Source organism: Humulus lupulus, chromosome 2 (assembly GCF_963169125.1).
Source record: "Humulus lupulus chromosome 2, drHumLupu1.1, whole genome shotgun sequence".
Taxonomy (NCBI): domain Eukaryota; kingdom Viridiplantae; phylum Streptophyta; class Magnoliopsida; order Rosales; family Cannabaceae; genus Humulus; species Humulus lupulus.
The window spans coordinates 138,902,813-138,919,427 of record NC_084794.1 but is presented as its reverse complement, the minus strand read 5'-3'; the positions used below and the strand labels follow the sequence as shown (position 1 = coordinate 138,919,427).

General features: G+C 41.7%; 1 protein-coding gene across 4 annotated transcripts; it reads left to right on the top strand.

Annotated features, from left to right (window-relative positions):
• Nucleotides 1-8,577: 8,577 nt before the first annotated feature.
• Nucleotides 8,578-14,031, top strand: LOC133818563 (uncharacterized). Of its 4 annotated transcripts, XM_062251498.1 has the most exons (11): nucleotides 8,578-9,063; nucleotides 9,649-9,785; nucleotides 9,873-9,930; nucleotides 10,014-10,148; nucleotides 10,237-10,842; nucleotides 10,916-11,059; nucleotides 11,127-11,255; nucleotides 11,685-11,720; nucleotides 12,250-13,021; nucleotides 13,709-13,754; nucleotides 13,847-14,031. In XM_062251498.1, exons 1-9 carry the CDS (start codon nucleotides 8,746-8,748, stop codon nucleotides 12,874-12,876), a joined length of 2,190 nt encoding a protein of 729 aa, XP_062107482.1. In that variant the 5' UTR covers nucleotides 8,578-8,745; the 3' UTR covers nucleotides 12,877-13,021; nucleotides 13,709-13,754; nucleotides 13,847-14,031. The 4 variants fall into 4 exon arrangements, with proteins under 4 accessions (XP_062107482.1, XP_062107481.1, XP_062107483.1 ...); XM_062251497.1 differs by having other exon boundaries at nucleotides 13,709-14,031; XM_062251499.1 differs by having other exon boundaries at nucleotides 8,579-9,063; nucleotides 10,240-10,842; nucleotides 13,709-14,031.
• Nucleotides 14,032-16,615: the final 2,584 nt, after the last annotated feature.

Genomic DNA, 16,615 nt, shown 5'->3' with positions numbered 1-16,615 from the left:
AGATTTTTCAGAGTTCAAACTCGTTTAAGCACCTATCGGCACTATATCTCGAGTAAGTATTTACTGGCTTTGTGTTTGGCTTTGCACTTGCGGCGAGTTTTGTTTGAGAGATTAGGTGCATGCTTAGGAAAATGTTTTTTGTAGCACTTAAGAGGCTGTTTTGACCTTTTATATGTCTTTTCAGGCATATTTTGACGTTAGAACTAATCAAAATGGCCTACTGCGCACCTTATGCAACTTTTGCATTTATGGGAATTTGGCCGGAATCTCGAAAATTCCCAGATTTTGGTATGTTCATAATCTCTGGTAGTGTTCTCTGATGCTGAATCTTTGGCCCCGAGAACACCCCAAGTCCTTAAAAATTCTTTCTTATCTTCTCTCTGAGCAACACTCTTAAGGTTTCTCATATTTTTCCCTATTTTCTTCGAGAAAAATACTAACTGCTTGACTTTTGTTTCAGATGTCTAAGGAACTATGACTGCTACATGAAAAAGGTTTTACCACTTCGACCAAGAGATCCTCGACATGATCCGAGAACACTGCGTACAACATGATGGCACGAAGGCAAAGGCCCGAGAACCAGTTAGGGAAGTGGTTGTCCGTGCTGATGGGGGTTGACCGTTGAGGAAGTCAACCGAGCCCCTGTTCCACACCCCACTCAGTTGTACGAGGCTGATGACTTTGAAGCGGGTGAGTACCGCACCTAGCTCTGACACCCTAAGGCCTTGGAGGCCATCATGAGGCATTACGTAATCGAGGAAAGATGTCTGGTGCGACTTTGTTGGGAATCCAAGAGGGTTCACTGCAACATGAATGGTCTTGAGGCCTGGAGCCAAGCCCACCTGAAGGTTGGGGTCACCCTACCCCTGCATCAATATTTTGTGGATTTCCTATAGTTCTTGGGGATAGCTCTCTTTCAACTCTCCCCCAACGCCTATCGGGTGTTTGTGAGGATGTACATTCTGTATTAGAGGATAAACTGGCTCACACCTTCTCTAGCGGAGATCCTGTACTTCTACAACTTCTGCACCACCCCAAGGAAGAAGGCCAATCGAGATGGGTACTATGCTTTGATAAAGTACGCCAACTCATCCCTTGACTACAAGTCTCTCCATCACAACGAGAACCATTCGCGGGACTATAAAGGACGCCTTATTTTTCACGAACGGGTTTCTGACCTGTGATAACCTGACCATAATCCTTGACTTCTCCAGGGTTGGTGAGTATCTTCCTGACCATTATTATTTTTTATTTTCTTGATCACTTCGTGCTCTATACTTAGTCCTTCCTTTGAATAGGTCCTTTCCGCCAGACTTCATATGTCCAAATATTTTAGGACCATCTCCAGGAGTTGAAATCCCTTCCTGAGCAAGACCTAGAGCTCAGCTTTTTGGTGATGGAGGAGAACCTCATCAGGTCAAGACTTCTTCGCGCGGGGTATAGAATCACCAATTTGGAGCTAACTAAGTACCACCAATCCAGGAAATCTCGGGAGTTGGCATTGCGATACATCAATTATATTGATGGGCGCGCCCTGGAAATGTCGAATTAGTAGTTGCGGGAAGAACGACTGGAGAACATTCAGGCCGCAGAAGAAGCTCAATAAGCCCAAGAAGATTGATAGCTCGAGGAGGAGCTCCAGGAAAGGTTGGAGGTTTATCATCTTGCCCCAACTAAATCTTCCCTAACTCTATACCATGCCACACATGAAGGGGATAGAGTAAGTCACGAACATGTCTGGGCTTCTCTAGCACTTCTCCATTGTAGCCAAGTTGCGCACTGACATTAGACTAGGGAAGAGTTTCAAGATTACTTAGATCTGATAGACGTCTATCTTCATCGCCCGAGGAGACAATTACCTCCTTGGGGCTTTAAACCCATAGACCATGGGACATCCTTTAACTCCAACTGGTTTTGCCGACATTGCACCAACTTGAGTTGCGAGATAGGAGACAAAGTTAGACACCTCCAATGCTTGCACCAAGACATAACTTATGGTGGGATTATGAGAAGCCTCTAATACTATTTTATGTTTTCATTTTGGAATTGGTGCTAACAATTTCTTTGTCCTTGCATATCACATAGGGCTAGCTGATATTGCCCGATCAGTCCTAAGGCTGGGAGCGCCCCCAAGCTCCTCGACTACCAGAGAATCACCGCACCTTCGGGAGGTACCAGACTCCTACCCGCCAGCTAAGAGGCAGAAGACTTCCACTCCTCTCGTGAAGGTTCCCACGACAGATTTTCCCCCAGTCTTGGAGGTTTCTTCCTCCTCCAAGGTTGGTGAAGTGGTCCAAGGCTCGAACAAACATAAGTTGGCTTCTCGCCCCCAACTCCTGGTATACCGCGAGAGGTATGAGGGGGACCTATTAAAGCAATAATAGGCAATGCTCTAGCATCTTGATGCGAGGATGGCAGAGGTAACAGACTCCTTCATTATACTGCGAAGGCCAAACGCCAACTGAAGCCTCCGAGAGAGTGACCTATCATGCCTTCGATAGGTCGAGCTGAGCTGGAGACTCTTTTCTCCACCAAGTTAGGGGAAGTTTTTGCCTCTTTCATAGCTGAGCTGACCGCCTGCAACTTTGCTAAGCTGGCTGACAACAACGAGGCCTGTCTTGTTGCTTCATGTTGGTATGCCACTGTCCGGGTAAGTCACAGAGCCGAGCTTGGCAAGAGAAAGGCCATCCAAGCCACAGAGATGAACATGTCCTCTAGCATCAGGTGGACAAACTCAAGCAAGAAGTTGAGATAATTGCTGAGGATGCCTTTTACGTGGCCTAGTTTTATAATCAGGAGATGAGCTTGGACTTCACGGGAGAGCCCAAGAAGTACAAAATCCTCTTCGAAGAACGTCTACGGGAAACCCAAACTGCGGAGGCGGTTCATACTATGGCTCGCGAGGCCGAGAAGGCTCCAAAAGTGGACATAATCATTGACTTGGTGGAGGAGGTCCTAGAAGGCCATTTGGCGTGACTCTCTTATTTAGGCATTCATGCCATAAAAAATTTAAGCTCGAGCCCCTGAGCATTAACTTTTGTACTTTAAGTTTGGTACCACTATTACAAAATTTTTCTTTTAAATTGGTTTTTTTTTTTAAACTCAACGTAACGTGACTCATGAGAGTCCCAAGTCATTGACTTAAGTCTTGTGCTCGAGTCTTGAAGAGTCGAGTCTTTATCAACTTCTCTAAGTACTTAGACAATTTTTAGGCATTTAGTGTTGCTTCATAGGCTCGCGGGCCTCAAGAGTAACTTTAACGCGAGGTCAAATGGTACACTTGACGCGACCCTACATTCTCGAGTTCTAACAACTCAAGACAGAGACAACCTGTGATACTTAGAGCTTGAGGATCTTCCTCCTAATGTCTAGATGCTTGTGCATTTAGTGTTTCTTCTTAGGCTCGTGGTCTTAAGAGTAACTTTGATGCAGGGTCAAGTGAGAGCACTTGACTATCCTATGCTTTCGAGTTTCAATGACTTGGACTTTGAGGAGGTATGTTACACTATAGGGTTTTGCCTTAGTGCTCGACGCTTAGGACATTTAGTATTGTCTTCCAGACTCGATGTCCTTGAAAGTTGTTATCCCCAAAATTTCAGTTCGATGATATGGAAATCAGAAGTGACAAGTGGCGATGCATGGTCACATTAATAGTCAATAAATGTGTTGGCTCTTCAGAGTTGTGATAAAGTGATCTGACCGATCTGATAGAATTTCTGTCCGACCAGTGAAGATTTTTGACTGACCAGAGATGTGTCATGCTAGACCAGAGATGTGTCATGCTAGACCAGAGATGTGCCATGTTAGACCAGAGATGTGTCATGTTAGACCAGAGAAGTGTCATGCTAGATCAGAGATGTGCCATGTTAGACCAGAGATGTGCCATGTTAGACCGGTGGAGTGCATGGTCGACCGATGAGGTGTTTGGCCGACTGGTGGAGTGCATGGCCGACCAGTCAGCTGTTTTGGCCGACCAGTCGAGTGTTTTGGCCGACCAGTCTTTCTTCAAGGAGTGAAGTTGGCCGACTAGACAAATCATCGTTATGCAAGCGAAGTTCTAGTAACGACTTCGGCTAGAATTAGTCATACCTATACGGGAATCTCTCAGTTTATCCCAAAGAAGTCGCATATTGTTGTATTTTAAATGTTATTATTAATTAAATATTGTGAGAATAATAGAAATGACCCGGTCAAAGGAAATATCTGATGTACGATCCATGAGCCTATAACTAAATGGCTCATGGCATCATTTTGGAGGATCTGATCTTTTTAGACTGAGAAAAAACTCTCTAGTTTTGACACTTTGGAATTGTTACTTGGGGCATTCTTGGGGCATTATCGGAGAGAATTTAGAGAGAGAAACTATGTATTTTTCTACTTACACTTAAGAAAATCAGTTGGCTCAAGTTCATCTGATCTTAAGTGTAGGATCTATATATCACAAGTCCAAGTGGATTAGGCTATTACCAATAAATTGGGGCTGAACCACTATAAAATTATTAGTGTCGTATTTTTCTCTTGAATGTTTATTGTAGTTTTGACGTCTACTCGTCGTTGGCCAAAATCGTGGTCAACAAAAGTAACTTTAATGTCTTCCTGTGTCCTCGAGTTCCAATGACTCGGGCCCTTAGGAGGTCATTCACACTAAGCTACCTGCCGCCCGGGTACGTGGTCACTGGTGGGTCAGCTTGGGCTAATTTTCCCCCGAGTACACAACTCGGGACCTAATCATGTGGAAGTCGTGAACTCATCATCCTAGGTTCTAGTAATTGATTTCCCTGCCCTTAGACTAGGTTTTTCACGACACTCAAGTTTTAGCACTCGAGGTCTAGCTCCAAGTTCCAATGACTCGGGCATCCGTTCACATTTTGAGATCATAGGATATATCATTTCTCCCTGGGCACAATGTCCACAGGAGGTGACCTAAGTCTGTTCTCATGCTACTTGGGTTTTTTACTCCTAGGGTCGATTCCTGACTCCGAGTGCAAGTGACTTGGGCCCCAATTCGCATCTCGAGATCGAGGGATTTGGTTATTACTTATCGGGCACGAAATCCACGAAAGGTAACCCTAAGTCCATTCTTGAGCTACTTGGGTATTTTACTCCTAGGGTCGATTCCTGACTCCAAGTGCAAGTGACTCGAGCCTCAATTCACATCTAGAGGTCGAGGCACTTGGTTATAACATCTCGGGCACGGAATCCACAGAAGGTAACCCTAAGCCCATTCTCGCGCTACTTGGATTTTTTACTCCTAGGTTCGATTCCTAACTTCGGTGCAAGTGACTCGGGCCCCAATTCACATCTCGAGATCGAGGGACTTGGTTATTATTTCTCAGGTACGGAATCCACAAAAGGTAACCCTAAGTCCATTCTCGCACTATTTTGGGGAAATTAGTGCAAGGTCCCCCAGAGTATTCTACTTAAGTCTTAGGCGACTTAGGCTCGTGCTCGAGTACGAATGACTTGGGCTTCCGTTCACATCTCGAGGATCATGATTTGGTTATTACTCCTCGGGCGCACGCTGTCCTCGGGAGAATATGCTAAATCCATTCTCGTGTTACTAGGATCTCTTTGGCACTAGGTATTTCTCAAGACAATTAGCTATGGGGTCTCATGACATTACGGACGCTTCACTCATCGACTAGCTTAGCTTCCTAAGTCATCGACTTCCTGATGCTATTTTTTCTTGCGGCTTACTGGGGACTTGGTCAGTGCTCCTCGGGCCTAGTGTCTATGGGAGGTAACCCAAGTCCATGCCTCATGACCAAGTATAGAGGACTTGGTCTTTCGTTTGCATCTCGAGATCAAGGGACTTGGTTAGTGCTCCTCAGGTGCAATGTCCACGAGAGGTGACCTAAGCCCGTTCTCATGCTACTAGGATTCTTAGTCCTCAGTCTCTAAATGCTAAGCCTACTTTGCTTTGAACAAGCTTAGTTTCTTAGGTCATGGACTCAAGACTTCTTAGTTTCCTAGGTTTTTCTATTCTTGGGGTATTGACACTAGGTTCTTTGCTTTTGACAAGCTTAGTTTCGTAGGTCATCCTCCGCGAGTCATGGTACTCTGCGAGGCTGCCTCAACTCCATGCCCCCAAAGTGATCGGAGAAGTCTGCGTTCACTTGGCCAGGCTAGCGAGCGGATGCTCTACGAGTAGCACATACATAATAAAGGAAACTGAGAAATATAAGCAGAATCTCTTGATTTTTTTTACCATGTTTTGTCTACACGGTTTCTATTAATTGTGCTCAGAGGCTACACGAAGATTTCAAAAATTAATAATTTTAGTGCTCATATCACTTGTAATACCGCCAAAGATGCTCGACATTCCAAGCGTGGGGTATTAATTTCCCATTCAGTCGGGCTAATTTGTATGTCCTTAGACATACAACGCTCTCAACTTTGTATGGGCCCTACCAATTAGGTCCCAGCACTCCCGCATCGGGGTCTCGGGTGGCTAAGAAGACTCTTTGCAACACCAGATCTCCGACCCCAAACTTTCTATCCATCACTTTAAAGTTGAAATATATTGCTACTTTCTACTGGTAGGATGCTACTCGAAGTTGAGAAGCTTCACAGAGCTCATCCACAAGGTCCTGGGACTCTTAGAGTAAAGCGTGGTTTGTGGTCGGATCATATATATCCTGTCAATGCATGGAAATTGCTGCCTCAACCGGGAGCATGGCCTCATACCCATGGCCATAGAGAATGGCGAGTGGCCAATGGAGGTCTTGGTAGTGGTGCGGTAACTCCACAATGCCCTAGGCAGCTCCTTGGGCCAAGCGTCTTTTGCCTGTTCAAGCCTTTTCTTCAAGGCGGCTTTGAGCGTCTTGTTGACTGCTTCCACCTGCACGTTTGCCTGCGAGTGGGCCACAGAGGAAAAGCTCTTCATAACCTCGTGTCGCTAACAGAAGTCCGTGAAAACCTCACTGTCAAACTACATGCCATTGTCAGAGACTATCTTCCTTGGGAGCCCGTAGCGGAAAACAATGTTCTAGATAACGAAGTCCAGTGCCTTCTTGGAAGTGATTGTAGCGAGTGGCTCGGCCTCAACCAACTTGGTGAAGTAGTTGACCGCTAGTATTGCATACTTCAATCCTCCTTTTCTTGTGGGCAATGACCCGATAAGGTCAATGCCCCATACCACAAAGAGCTAAGGAATTTTCATCTAGGTGAGCTCATTTGGAGGAGCTTGAGGTATGTTGGAGAAGCGTTGCTACTTGTCACATTTCTTGACATAGTCCATCGTGTCTCCGTTCATGGTGGCTCAAAAGTATCCTTGTCTCAAGATATTTTTAGTTAGGCTCTACTCCTCAGCGTGGTCCCCGAAAGCCCTCATGCACTTCTTAGAGTATTTGACTGGCTTCTTGCTTGGACACACATCGGAGCAAGGGCGACGAATATCCTTGCCTTTACAGTTTGGTATCCATGATGACATAGCGAGGCACCTGGTAAAGCAGCTTCCGAGCTGCTTTCTTATCCTGCGGTAACTCCCAGGAGACAAGATATTTCACTATGGGATCCATCCAACCGTCCCGGGGGGTTGGACTGCTTCCACTTCCTTGGGAGCTGAGATGTTCAAAGAAGCCAAGTAGTCAATGGGAACTACATTGATTAGCTCAGCATCCTTGGTGGTTGCTAGCTTGGCCAGGGCATCAACGTTAGAGTTATGTTCCCATGGCACTTTTCGAATGGTGGATTTTTTGAAGCTGTGTAGCATTCTTGGGTCTTCGCCAAGTAAGCGACCATTTTGGTTCCTTGGGCTTGGTACTCCCTAAGTACCTAATTGGCTACAAGCTGCGAGTCACTAAAAATCTCAAGGCTCTCGCCCTTGAGCTCAAGTGCAACTCGAAGCCTAACAATAAGCGCCTCATACTTTGCTACATTGTTTGAAGCTTCAAACCCAAATCTTAGGGCGCTGTGAACCCTGTGTCCCTCGAGGGCTACCAAAATGAGGCCTACTCTAGCACCATTTTCATTCGACGATCCATCATGGTATAACTTCCTTGTGGGTTGAACCACTGAGGCATCCCCAGGTCTTTAGTGGTTTCCCGTACATTCGACGATGAAATCTGCCAGGGCCTGTCCTTTTATGGCAGTCCTCAGGTGATAAGTAATGTCAAACTGACTAAGTTTGACCGACTACTTCAGGAGTCTCCTAGATGACTCCAACTTTTGGAGGACCTGCCGTAAGAGATGGTTCGTGAATACCTGATGCGCTTGGAAATAGGGTCTTAGCTTCCGAGAAGCTACCATTAGGCAAAATGTCATTTTCTCCATGAGCAGGTATATGGACTCTACTCCGAGGAATCTTTTGCTTACATAGTATATGGGGTGCTGGACACGGCTTTTCTCACGCACTAAGTCGGCACTAATGGCACTCTCTGAGACATCCACGTAGATTAGATTTTTCTATGGGTCTATGCAACTTCTCTTAGAGCTCTCTTAAATGCCTTTTATTTTTATTTATGTAATATTGTTTATAGCCATTTTATTAATGCATTTAATTAACGCCACATCATCATATTTTAATAAAATTAATAACTAAACAAAATAAAATGCTATTTTGCTAATTTCAATTCCTGGAGTAGCCATTTCGGCAAATTTCTCCTTGCTGATTGGGGCCGAAACAGACCAAGTTCAGGCCCTTTTTCTTTATGGGAGCTAGCCCCTTGTGGCTAGCAAACTTTGCTTTCATTTCCGATGTGATATTTTCTGTGTTCCGACCAAAAAACAAACAAAAAAGGAAAAATGAAGGGAGAAGAAGGTAGTGTCAGATTATCGTACAAGAAGGTTGAGAGAGGAATGCACGGAGACGATTATGATGGCGAACTAGAAACCAGTTGCCCCAAACACAAGAGACGCAACCTTGGGATCCAACCTGACCAGGACCACGGAGAAGAAGCGCAAAATGGAGATGGAGCTGAAGCTCAGAAGGCCTCTACTAGACCCGAATCCTGCCACATCCTCCAGGGGCTGGGTTCTGATTGCTCCGCTCCTATCAGCAACGGCTCTATGTCCGTTTGCTTCACCGACCATGATGAAGCCTTGACTGTCCCTGTTCGCCAGGTTTCTTCTGTTCTCTTCAAACTCACTCTTCAACTTACTTTGTATGTCTTTGAAATTCAGGGTTATTTTTACTTATTTTCTTCGGTTTCTGTATGTGGGTTTTGAAGGTTATTGTGAAAATATAATAGTAGTCATTCTTCACTTATGAATCTCTCTATATTCTTAGGTTTCTCCTCTAGAAGCATTTCAACTAGCCACTAATTTCGCATTATCACTGAATTTATATGATGTATGTACCCATCACTTTTATATTTCTTTTGTCTAATAGATAATTCATATACAAAGATATTTTGGTTGTCGAGTTTATTTCTTGATTGCTAATAGGTATGTATAAACTTTTAAAGGGAATTAGGCTAGGTTGATTCCATTCTCAATTTCTAAAAGAGGATAAACACAACAAAGGGATTCAGATGTCACCATATATTTCATCTTATTCCTTCCCAGACATTTAGTTTCTTTTCCATTGTGACTTTGTAAACATACCTATATATATGTTTATATATATATATATATGTCTGTGTTTCTCCCTTGATTATATTAGATAAAGAAATGTGATTTACAATGCTTCCAAATCCAAACAATTAGCTCTCTAGTGAAGGAGATCTTGCAATGGTGAAAGGAAACGTTGATGAGCATTCTGTTTCGAAAGAGAAGAGTAGAACGAAGAAGAAAAAGAAGCAAGTAACCACTCCTCGTCCAACATGCTCGTGGGTGTATTTTAGGTAAGACTCTGGGTCTTTCGGATTTGGTCCATAGTTTACTGGGTTTTTTTTTCCTGTCTTGTTGATTCTTCAAGTAAATTACTGCAGCCGAGAGTTTATCAAGGAGTACAGTGCTTCCCATCCTGAGTCCTCTGGCCTAAAAGCTGTGAGCCTCTCATTTTCATTGCATCGATGTGTTCGTGAAAAAATGTTGAAACATGTAATTTATTACTGAATTGTATATTGCAGGCAACAAAAGCAGCATCTGAGGTGTGGAAGTCAATGTGCCTTGAAGAGAAAGCAAAATACACCAGTCGTGCTCGGGAGGTATGGGATAACTACTTGAGTGCAGCTCCTGCCCGACCTTCCAAACCAAGGGAGCAGGTAAGTTATGTTTTTTTTAATGGGGGATAAGAGGAGGAGGGGGGTGGTGTTGGGAATTGGATTAGATTATTCTCTGACTTAAAAATAGCAGACTAAGCTAGTCACAAGATGCTCTCCTGGCCGCTTATTCAACGTGCTGCAACGCCTTACAGCTGAACAAAAAGAGGCAGTCAAGTGCATGGGATTTGGAAGCCTCCTTCATCTTAGATGCCGGACTCTCCGCCGTAGTTTGTGTCTTTGGTTGTTGGAAAGATTTAATACGACGCGATGCAGCTTGGAGATTTGTGATGATTGTATTCCTCTAACTCCTAAAGATGTGGAGTTCGTGATGGGATTAGCTGCTCGGGGGAAAGATGTGGTGAACTCAGGGCCAGATGACTTGATTGTAGACTTGCGGCATAGTTATAATGCAACCAATCGAGGTATATCAGTTCGCCTTTTAGAAGAGAGGTTGGCAGTGTCTGAAGCAGGAGAGGATTTTAAAAGATCCTTTGTTCTTTATGCGCTGGGTACGCTTTTATCTCCAACAGCAAGACTGGATGTAAGCCCTTCATTCCTTCACTTCTTAACAAATATGAGTGTCATCCATCAGTACAACTGGGGGAAATTCCTACTTGACCGCCTAGTTCGGGAGGTAGCACGCTTTCGTCAAGGGAAGCAACGTGCTGTTGGTGGCTGTCTTTTTTTTCTACAGGTAATGTAGAATTTTATTAGCAGTCTTTTGATAGCCATACAGTGCCTTGTTTATAGCTTTGATTTTTTTGCAGCTCTTTTATTATGAAAGAATCTCCATAGAAGGAACAAATGCTCTTGCTCCAGCTGTGTGTCCATGCTTATCTTTATGGGGGGAGGATGAAATCACTGAAAGAGAAAAACGAGAAAGAGAGCTTGGTGGTTATGGTTGTGGACAGGTACTCTCTACATTTTCTACTTATCAAGCTAATGTGTGGATATGAAATAATTTGTGTGGTTGTGCAGGTGGTTTTCAAGGAGAGAGGTGTTGTTGCAGAGTCTTTTGACTGCAGTGGCCAACCAGATAGCCTACCAGCAAGCAATATAAGTAATGGGATTGAGCATGATCCTTTCCTTTCACACGAGGGGAACCAGGTATTTATCATGTTTCATTCTTGGGATATCATGTATTCGATTTATTTACATAGCCTTAAAATTCCATTTTTGTCCAATCTGTAAGTAGCCTGGTGATTCAACGTGATATTTTAAAGGAGAGAAGATTTTGGCTCCTTGCTAAAATGTTTGCTGATCATTTATGGGCCCACAACATATCACACTTAATGTTCTTTTAGTTGGAAAAGCTTTAGCCTTCACCTTTTTTGATTTAATATTGGGCTGGCATAGACATTGTGTTGTTATACTTTGGAAAAGATTTAGTTTAGCTTAGCCATTTTTGTTGCTTTAAGACTGGCTGCAAAGATAGCAGTTAGTATGCATTCTGGTATACAATTTTTTTAACCCATTTCTTTAGTTACTAACCATATTTAATTAGCAAGTATGTTTTAACAGAGTCAAATTTTATAGGTTAATAATGGAGGACAGATGAAGGCTAATCAAGAGGTAATATACCCTCATTTCCCTTTCTTTGTATGTTGCTATCAGATTGCTTATCATAACTCATGCTCTCCTTCCCAGTTTTAATTATTGATTTTTTATTTAACACATGGCCTAGTACAATATTGCTTATCATAACTCTTCTCTCTTAGAGGAAGTCATGGGTTCAATTCCTACCCATCCCCCTTAGAATAGTAATATACCAACGATATAATAAATAAAAGTTTTTAAATAAATAATTAAGTATTCAACACATGACCCAATACAATATTGCCACGTGTGTCCTCGCTGGCACTTAACGGATCTAGTTGTTATTTAACAACCAAAAGTGCTTGGCTGCAATACAACAAACCCTTAAGATCAGGGGGTTATGCCGCAAATGCCCCCTTTAAAAATAAAAGAAATTTGAAAATGAAAGTGTAAATTGTGAATTCTTATACTATTTCAAGGATTTCTTACTAAGTATTGTGGCCTCTTTTTTGAATGTATGTCATTTTAGAATTTTGTACAATTAATTTGGTATTCATCTTCCCAGCCAAATATGCCCATTTTTCTCAAGAGTAAGGATATTGTGCGTGGGGATATTGAACTGATAGTTGAATCAGTCAGAACACCATGCCGAAACAAAGACTATGGTTGCAATGAAAGAGTTGACTATATGAGGAATAATGACCACAATGAGACATGCTTCTTTGCACCATGTGCTTGCCCACTTCCCGATTGCAATTTTGTCAGCTCATCTGAACAGCTGTCACTTCATTTCAGTGGTAAGCATTGGGATTCAGGAAGGCGCTTCAGGTACAACAGCCCATTGGCTGTTTCCTTGAGTATGAATGAACAATTTCTTGTTCTTCAGGCAGAGGATGATGGTGCTCTTTTCCTTCTCAACAAGGGCACTGAAAGCATTGGGAGCACAGTAATGGTTACATGTATGGCATCAAGTTCTTTGAAAAGAAAGTTTGTGTATGATCTTGTTTTGAAACGAGGAAAGAGCACTCTCAGGTTGAGCTCGCTAGCAGAATGTTTCCCGGGGAGGGTTGAAGGTTTTCCTCCAATGGATTTTCTTCTGGTTCCATTTCGTTTCCTCAATTCCTCTGGTCAGATTAACTTGGATGTTTGTATATGTAAATCTATAGAAGAACTGAGTGATCATTGTCCTTGATTTAATAGTAACTGGCTGCAAAATTCATTGAATGCATGGCAGTCCTCCTGTGGCGAAATTGTGCTTGCCTGGGGATGTTGCCTTTGGATCCCAATGCATGTAGGCTATGGTGTATGAAGCCTTACACCAAGATCCATAAAAGAAGGTACTGAGAATTAATCTCAAACTATTTCTCTTGATGAAGAGTAGGCAATAGATATAGTACTTTAATCTCTTCTTTTTATGGTTTCTGTTTAACTCCTAAACTTGTGTGTGATTTGCGCATTCAGTCTGCATCCTGGTGCTCTTATGTTATCTGGGAAGGAGCTCCGGGAAGGGGTGCATGCTTTGTCTGTTGCATTTTCTTTAGGAATGTATGAAACAAGGAACTTGTGCATTGTGAAACCAGGAAATTGATAGCCTAGAGAATGGTTATGATGATGCATGGCTTTGCTAGTCCAGTTAGCGCACTAGTTTAATGCTTGGATGTACAACTAAATCAATTCAGCACTTAGTGGAGGGAAAAATAAGAAAAAAGGATTCCTTGATACAATTGACTAAAGATTGAGCAAGCATACATGTATCGGTAGTTAAACTTAATGTTGTTCACATGTGTTTTTTCTATCATGAAAATTGAGAATTGCCTTGTTAAAATGGAAAAAGTGAAGACTGAATTTCTCATTGGTGCTTTTTAGCTTTCTGTTTTTAAGTTTTTTTCTTTCTATTTCTTGTTTTGCCCTCCAAGTTCCAAAAAACAAGCTTCTTGTCACTCCTATTTTTGGTACTTAATATCTCCCTCTCTAACTATCTACACTCTTTTCAATGGTGATGAAATTCTTTATCTTTTGTGTAGGTTTTTTCAACCCCCCTTGGCGTTCTTGCTAGCGCACTTGTTTGAGGTATCATAAGATTTCTACATATCTGCTAAGATTTTTTGAACTCATTCAGGATGGTAAATAAGAATATTTTCTCTCTTGCTCGCTCTCCTTAGGTCGACATACTACGTCTTCAAAAGTAAATGCTTTTATTTAATCCTCAGCCTATATGATGATATGTATGATCTTCAGAGGATAATCAAAGCTATCTATTTTAGCTTGACTTGATGTAAAGTTTCTATAAATAATTCAGAGAAAAAGATTTAGCGATTTCTATGATAATATGAAAATTTATCAGTTACGGTATATGTTCAGATGATGTAAAACCTTGTAAAATGATTCATTATTCAAACCGACATGCTGTAGACAAGCATCACCAAATATTGATGGGGATGAAACCAAAAACACAATGAGAAAATAAATAAAATAAAAAAACAAATCATTTGCAATATTGTATATGGTTGCTGTGGGAAAGGCCGAGCGGTGGCTAAACCATTAATTCATTGGATTTCAAAGCATTATAAGCATCTATGGCAGTTCTGTGTGAAGCAAAGAAGAATCTATTGCAGTTGTCAAAGCATCATTTGCTTCTTGTTTTTTAGTAAAAAGAAGCAAAGATGTGATAGAAATGTTTGACTTTTCCATTGCAGTTGTTGATATTGAAGACTTGAAATGCTTCTGCCAATCTACAGCGTATATAGATCATTGAAAGCCGTCCAGGGTATTAAACATTGGGTGGTCAGGCCTGTAGGAACCCTGGCTCAAATAAACTCTACCAGGTCCAGGCATTGAGTTCTAGAATCTCTGCCTGCAAAGATTCCCATTTTCCCAGCTCCACAATTTCGGCAAACCATATTTAATGCCACTAAAATCATAAATACTACAGTACAGAGCAAACCATACTCGTTCATATATAATTTCTTGAGGAATATGGTGTTTAATTCACTCCTATCCTCGAGGGAAAATGAATATCATGTAAGAGTTCTTAAAGAGAGCTAAAAGGCTAAATTCCTGTGAATTGACCGTGACTTAATGAAAGAAAATTGTCACTGTTTCTAAAGTAATTACGACAAAATTTTCAATCTTTTTCTCACAAGATAAAACACATGTTTACTTAATGGCAATAGAAATCATATGTGGGATTTTCTCTTCCATTCATGTTTGCTAAGGAATGAGAGAGATAAAGGTATACACAGCGTGGTTTGGTGCAGTTTAGCACTATGATTTCTCATTCATATTTTGGACCATCTTAGCAATTTTAATATCACGATGAGCCTTCATAATGTGTCTTTAGAAGCTTTCTTCCAACCTTGTCCGGAGTTACCAAACAATGGTATCTCAAGTATCATGCCTACACAATTCCTTCCTAGTCATGATTATCTTTGGATTCAAGGAGCAATTTTATGTTGCTTGCACACACTCGAGAGATGTTTTCTTCGAATTTAAGGAGCAATTTTATGCTACTCGCACGCACTCGAGAGATGGGGAATAGTTTGTCCAATCTTAAGTAGGAACTGGAAGAGTTGTTGAAATAATTTGTGAAGTAGTTCATTGAAGAGGTAGCAAAGACCAAGAATGTGTGAAATGAGTTGAAGTTCATGGCAATGCTTGCAGGGTTACGACCAGAGACAACATTATAGGATAGTTTGAAAAAGAAGGGTTGCTACTCAGTAGAGGACTTTTTGAGTTAAGCAGAAAGATTTATGAAAATCGAAGAAACAAGAGGTTAAATGTTAATGAGAAGCCAAAATACAAGCCGCGCTTCACCAAGTACACTTAGGGGTGCACATATGACCCAAAAAACCCACAAATCTGACCCGACCTGCACTCGATGGGTGCGGAAAATAGCGAAACCCGCTTCTGGAGAGTTAAATCCGACCCTAACCCGATTAGGATCGGATCGAGTTCGGATTTTAATATAAAGCCATTCAGGTTCGAGTTGAAACTCGAAATCTGAAACTGTATTAAAAAAAATAAAAAATACAGGAGGTTCTTGGTGGTGGTAGTGGTTCTTTGGATAGCAGAGGCGATGGCTTGTAGTGTGTTGGTGGTGGCTCAGGAAAATTGGGTCTTGACATTTTCATTATGAGTTCTATTGTAATTTTGTTATGAATTTTTGTTGCTAAGTTTATAAAAAGTTTTACGGGAATTTTTGTTGATTGTATAAAGTTTGATTTTTTTTCTTGTTTATGGCTTGTAAATTTCTATTGATGTAGTTAATGAAGTTTTATTTAATTATTTATTTTAAGATTTTACATGACATTTGCATCAGTTGCCAACTGTATTAAATGACAGGTTTGCGTCACGAGATTTTGCGTCACTTTTCAAACTGACGCAAATAATCATTTGACCTTTTTTGTAGTAATGCTAGCTAAACCATGTGCTGCAATATTACCATTACGCAAGACATGTTGTAGACATACACTCGAAAATATAAATAACAAGGATCTATTAGTTCTAAGAATGCAACCTCATTGAGAAACAACCTCCTGAGAGGAAATAACTGAATTAATTACAACTTCTGCATCGCTTTCAACAATACATACGAAAAATCCAACTTCCAAGCACCGTTGCAAAGCATAAGCAAGAGCAAGAGCCTCCACTTCCTTTGGTGATAAAAAAGCCAGGAAAAGGCTTGGCAAAAGAAAAACCACCAATGTCCCTAACAAGAGCACCAATGCGAATAATACCATCCTCACCTACTAATAGCAACATCCACATTTAATTTAAGCGAACTAAGATGGGGAGCTTGTCACAGGCTTGACTAAAAAGAAAGAGGACCCAAAATAGGATGAGGGTGAGAAGTTTTGACCCTCAACCAACCCTCATAGTTTGGACCCAAAATAAGAACCATGTTTGGCTTTATTGCGCTCTCCCCAAATACT

Bases quoted from the DNA above. Each gene is read 5' to 3' on its own strand.
- LOC133818563 (XM_062251498.1), top strand. From the start codon at position 8,746: ATGAAGGGAGAAGAAGGTAGTGTCAGATTATCGTACAAGAAGGTTGAG. The intron at 11,256-11,684 runs GTATTTATCATG...CAAATTTTATAG, and splicing joins TTTCACACGAGGGGAACCAG to GTTAATAATGGAGGACAGAT. The intron at 11,721-12,249 runs GTAATATACCCT...TCATCTTCCCAG, and splicing joins AGATGAAGGCTAATCAAGAG to CCAAATATGCCCATTTTTCT.